Here is a 6,000-nt window from a genome sequence, read left to right as displayed (position 1 = left end):
ATACAGACAAGCCTTTTCCTCCAGTTGCTCTCAGTTCCAGCTTCCCTAAGAATATTTTTGAAAGGATGAATTCCTGAGCCTCACCTTAGAGTTTCTGACTCATTAACAGGTCTGAAACAGAGCTCAGGAAGCAGTAAGCTTGAACAAACTCCATGGCTGACTCTGATGGGTAGGGAGGGCTGAAACTCACTCATTCCTTGCTCTGCTTATGAAACCAAACCCCGCATGAGTCCCACAGTTTGCCCTTCTAAATATGCGTGCATTTTCTTCCTTCAAATGTATATGCACGCATTTTGATCTGTTTCTTCTTTTACATTGATAGTGCAGGTATATCTGTTGCTTTCAGCTCAATAACTGCTTTACTATCTGGAAAAATTATTTGTAAGGTTGCTTTTGAATCTGGCATATCAGTCCATTCCTTGTTGGAAATGGTTAAGATAGGAAAAAGCTGCACTCCTTTTAGGACCCACTTGCTTTGTACTATTGCAAGATTCACTGTGCCCTGCAGACAGAACCTTCTGAAGATTCTTGCCTCTGGGACTTTCTAGCCATCTCAGAGAGACGATGCTCCTGGCATTACAGGGGAGGCGGGAAGATGGAGATGATCAACACAAACACACCATCGAAACCCATTAATCAGGTTGCATTAAGCTTTATAACAACACGGTTTTCATTTAGCGGGAGAAATGACAGTTTAATAACAGCTGAACAGATTTAACTCCCCCCACCCATACAAATTTCCAGTTTTACTAGAACAATTCCTGGTTTTGGAGATCTGTGAACAAGTGCTTTATGTCAAATGATGCATTTTAATTGAATCAAACTAATGGGAAGAGACACTTCATTCAGCAGCCCTTGATGGGGGTTTCTGCAGACAGCCCTTGCTCACCCCCAACCCTCATAAACTGCATCTGATGAATGGAGTCAGCTTTCTTACCACTACCTCACTCTCTGCCATCTCTAAATAGAGAAAATGAAGCCCGAGGAGGTGGTGGTGGGGCAAATTGGAAGAATGCTGACTGCTCCTTTCCCCATTACATGGCTAAGGATTATTCCTAATAACAGACTTGTCAACTCTCTGGTCTTTGCCCTTCTGGGGACCCTAGGGGACAGAGTCCACCCCAAAAACATGCTCAGAACTACAGTGCTTGGGAGAGATGGTCTTCAGGTAAGGTAACCTCCCACCAAGAGGACAGGATTTCTTCTTTTACCCCCAGATATGGCCACTCATCTCTGCCAACCCCAGAGCTCTGACCTCAGTTACAATTACTCTACTCTTTGAGCAGCCCTGTGGGCCTGATCCGAACACAAGGGCATATGCTAAGCTTCTCCACAACCCAGGATACTCATGAAGAGTGAGACCCAACCCCATTTAGAGGGCTCTTGGAAAGAAGGCTTCGAGGGGTGTCAGCTTTCATTTTCCTTGTGTGTGTGTGTGTGTGTGTGTGTGGATGGGTGTGTGTTTTCTTTTTCAGTAAGGAATGTGCATGCCTCTGCCTTCATGATGTGGGAAGGGAGGAAGTCAGGGGTTGTGGGATGAGACCTTTAAAGAGAAGACTAGAAACACCTTAGAGGGAGGACCTTGCTCCCTAGGAGTCCTGGAGCACTCAGCCACAAAGTGCATTCTGGAGAGAAGCCCAAGCAGAGGTTTAGACAGCAGGTGCCCATGACAGATACAGGGCTAGAACCCTGGCTCCCCAAGCTAAAGCGAGAACCCCTATAAAGCAGACCTTTTTTGTCACTCACATATACATTAATAGCACTGTCTCTGACATTGACAGCTATTTATCCTCTGTCTTCAGGCTATATTAACTAGCAGAAGATAAGAATGAACAGTGGGTTCTGGTGGCCATCTGGTCAACCAGATGCTGCTGCCCAGATGGGCCTGGTTCCTCCATGGGGATGCCATGGGATCCACCTGTTTGCCTAAGCTAACAGCACTGGAGGCAATCCTGGCTGCATGAAGGAGGAGGAGATCTACTTGGCACTCCAGCAAGTGAAGCTGCAGAAGCTGGGGTATTCAAGGACTCAGGCAAGGAGCCTCCTTAGCTTATTGACTAGCCTTCCTCTGCCTCTCTAGCCTCATTTATCACCCTCTTCCTGTTCCCACTGAAAATCTTGACCAGTCATTTGGTAAAACATCATGTTGAAGGGTTTGTAGAATTTCCTCAGTCTGTGGATGACATCTGGGTCAATGCGAGGATGAGTCCGACCTTTGCTCTTGCCTAAGCACCTCGGGGCACTGCTGTCTTCTGGCTTCTTTAGGCAAGGGAACCCCTTGGTTTTGTTGAAATAGAAATGCTTCTCAGTCACAACACGTTTGAGGCCTAGAAAATCCTGTACTTTGGCCATTTCCCCAGCGGGGTCCACAATGAGTCGCTCACCACTGACAAAGAGGATCTGGGAGAGGGGGAAATACTGGAGCCAGTTTTCCAGATGCAGCGCATAGATCCCTATTCGAATGGCACTCCAGGAAGCATCGATCAGCCCGAGGGTCCGGTTTTTGAAGGCCAGCACCTCAAAGGTGGGGATCTCGGGTTTCTTTGACAGTGTCTGCGTGTAGTCAGAGATGGCCCTGGTCACGGGGTTTCTCACCACCACAATCAGTTTGATGTCCTTGGCCATGGAGTGAATGCGCTTGGGAGCCTCATTTGTCACAAAGTAACTTGGAGTCTTCTCCATGGTTATTTGCCCATCCAAAGTCTTGGGCATCACATTTCTAGGAGAGGGAGGAAAAAGGAAGAGAATGGTTATTCCTGTCCAGAAATATCTGAACTTCTTTGCACAAAATGTGTGATATAAACAACCTAGTTTGGAACCACCAAATAAAATTGATAAACACTTGCAAGTTCTTCTTACCTATATCTCCCGACTATAGTCTTACCTTGGCTACGTATTATCAGAAAAGGCAACACAAGGCATATATATTCTCTCCCTTATATATCCCTAGGTTTAAATGGCTATTCTACCTCTTACCAGTTATGTTTAACCTAGATACACCCTTGATTTCTCTACATATTAGTTGTAGAATCCCTGAAACGGAGATAGTGATAGCACTGACTTCACACTGTAGTATAAGGATTAAGGGAGATAATGCTCAAAAAGCATTGAGCAATGAAGCTGGCATGTGTAAGAGTTCAATAAATTAAAGAAATTATTATTGTTGTAGTAGTTTTTAGAAAATCTTTGAGCTCAACAAGACCTCAAAGCTTATCTAGTCCAGGACTGGCAAACTACCTCCTGCCTCCTATTTTCGTCTAACTCACAGATAAGAATGATTTGTAATCACTGAATTGTTGTTGAAAAAAAAAACCAAAAAGATAATAATAATAATATTTTGTGATGCATGAAAATTATATAGAATTCAACTTTCAATGTTTATAAATAAACTTCCATTGGAACACAGCCACATTCATTCATTTACATATTCATCTAGGCTGCTTTTACAGTAAAACAGCAGAGCTGAGGAGGTAAGACAGAGGCCATATGGCCCAAAGCCTAATGTATCTACTCCTTATTCCTTTAAGAAAGAGTCTGCTGATCCCTGACTTGGTCCAAAGGTATTATTGTGGAAATGAGAAAACTGAAGCCCAGGGACAGGGAATAAACATGGAAATCAGACAGGCTTTGTGACCTCAGCAAATTGAATTATATCTTCGAGCCTTATTATCCTCATTTGTAAAATCCTAAAACCTACCTCAAATCCCAGCACTTTGGGAGGCTGAGGAAGGCAGATCACAAGGTCAGGAGTTCAAGACCAGCCTGGCCAATATGGTGAAACCCCATCACTACTAAAAATACAAAAATTAGCCGGGCACGGTGGCGCGTGCCTGCAGTCCCAGCTACTTGGGAGGCTGAGGCAGGAAAATCACTTGGACCCAGGAGGCAGAGGTTGCAGTGAGCCGAGATTGTGCCACTGCACTCCAGTCTGGGTGACAGAGTGAGACTCCATCTCAATCAAAAAAAAAAAAAGAAAAGAAAAGAAAAGAAAATTCAGTTGAGAGGAAAATGACATATAAGATGAAAGATCTAGCATAGGTATGGCTCAATATATGGGATTTTATTCTTTCTTTGCTCCCAAAATTGCCCAGCAAGCCACTGACAGATCCCATACCAGGGTCAGTATCTCCTGGTTCCTTTGCTAAGGCTGCTCCTCCACTCCCATTCCTCCATCCGAGTTTGCCTCCAGAGTAGCCTTATCTTATTTGGGAGCTCCAAGATATTAATATTAAAGGGGTTTGATGCCACTTTCCCCTAATCTCAATGTGGCAGGCTTATCAATGATAAAATTAAGCTTAGAATGCCATTATACAGTCAATTTGCTACAGGTATATGTAGACCAAAGTTAATTGACGATAAACCTGTTCAATACCTGTCAGTACAGCAGGCCATCCGCCACCATGTGCTCCATTAAATCTATTCACTTCCGAGCCTTGCACCAAAGTGGTGCATTTAGGATTACACAAGACCTCTTTGTTATGATGACATGCTTTTAAATGTCTTAGCTAATAAAACTTAATACAGACGAAGATCCCCTAGCTTCTCCTACCATAATTAAATTTATTTACTATCGCGTGTGTGGAGAAAGAATGACTTTTCTTTTATCTCTAATTCACATGCTCTGTCAATAATTAATTGCAACTGGGTTTTGAGCTTTCTCGGCAAGCACTTTGATGAGGCAAGAGGAATTTGCCTCGTAGAGAAATTCACAAAGAGCTGGATGTTGTTAGTATAATGGTTGGGCAGCGTGGTGTTTTCAGACCAAAGCAATAGCCCTGGCCATAAACAACCATGCTCATCTTGGAGTGACATATTCTCCAAAGTAGTTTGAATGCTTTTGTGTGTGTCTGTTTGGTTCTCAACAGATCGATTTTTCTAATTTGGAGGAACAGGGCTAAGGAATGCAGCCCCTGGGAATCAGATTTGCCTGAATTAAGAGTTCTGATTACCCATGCTACCTTGATGAAGTTACTTAACCCATTTTGAGCCTTAATGTTTCATCAAAGAAAATAGGGTTAATAAAAGGCCATGCCTCATAGGATTTTAATGAAGATTAAATGTCATCATGCAGGTAAATCACTTGGGATCATGCCGGTTCAATGTCAGAATTTTTTTAACTTAAGCCAGCTGGCCAAAATCAGGATTATTCTTACAGTAATTCTTACAGAAGGGCAAGGAAAAAAAAAATACTTCATTTAACCAAATGGAAAAGGCAGAAAAACATGGGATCTAAGGAACTGATCTAGAAAAAAGTATACGCTAATTCATGCCAATATCACCAATTGCACTTCCGGATCTGGAGGCTGGTGTCCAACAAGGGAGCTACCATTAGCTCAGCCTGAGTATAGGAAATATACTGACCATCTTATTTTTATTTCAAGTGGAGAGATATATTCCCTTGTTTCTTTATGCAACTCATATCATATTATAAAAATATTAGATAAATCTTGATGCAAAAACACATCACCTGAAAATAGCTATTTTTACATGGCCTTTTCCAGATTTTAGTTCCCCTGATGTATTTTTGACACACAAAAATAAACACATTATTTTGTTGCATTTTTCTTTAGTGTAGGAGCAGCTGCTCAACTTTTCTTTTCATCCATTCTTCACCTTTGCCTTCTTAGACCTCAATGCTTCTCTTTGCATTGAGCCCCGTTCAAATTCATCTCCTTTACTTCAGCTGATTGACGATCTGTCAAGATCTTTGTGGATCTTGAGTCTTTTATCTGAAGCATTTGGGACAAAATCGTACCCAACATATAAGCTGGTAGATTTAGCAGAGTAGATGTGTGCCTAACTTAATGCTTGTTGCAAAAGGAAATAAGAGAAGGCATTGCAGAAGGCTTTGGAGACAGTAGAGGGGAGCAGAGGAGACTAAATAGCTTTGACCTTCATGCTACCCATGAATGTGAAAAGCATATACTTTAGGAGAGTTTTTGCATTTGGGGCACACATGGGGAGACTATCTCATTGAGCCATGATTCAACCAATGTGGCA

At 42.5% G+C, this 6,000-nt stretch overlaps 1 protein-coding gene across 1 annotated transcript in view; it reads right to left on the bottom strand.

The window, feature by feature from the left end:
* Window positions 1–632: 632 nt before the first annotated feature.
* The window catches only part of HS3ST4 (heparan sulfate-glucosamine 3-sulfotransferase 4), a 443,777-nt gene continuing 438,409 nt past the window's right edge, over window positions 633–6,000 (bottom strand). Inside the window, exon 2 of the mRNA XM_031002545.3 lies at window positions 633–2,719. Coding sequence (XP_030858405.1) covers window positions 2,083–2,719 — 637 coding nt within the window. The 3' untranslated portion in view covers window positions 633–2,082. The remainder of the gene's footprint in view (window positions 2,720–6,000) is intronic.

The sequence above is a fragment of the Gorilla gorilla genome, chromosome 18 (genome assembly GCF_029281585.2).
Source record: "Gorilla gorilla gorilla isolate KB3781 chromosome 18, NHGRI_mGorGor1-v2.1_pri, whole genome shotgun sequence".
Lineage (NCBI taxonomy): Eukaryota > Metazoa > Chordata > Mammalia > Primates > Hominidae > Gorilla > Gorilla gorilla.
This window is presented reverse-complemented; position numbering and strand designations above follow the sequence as displayed.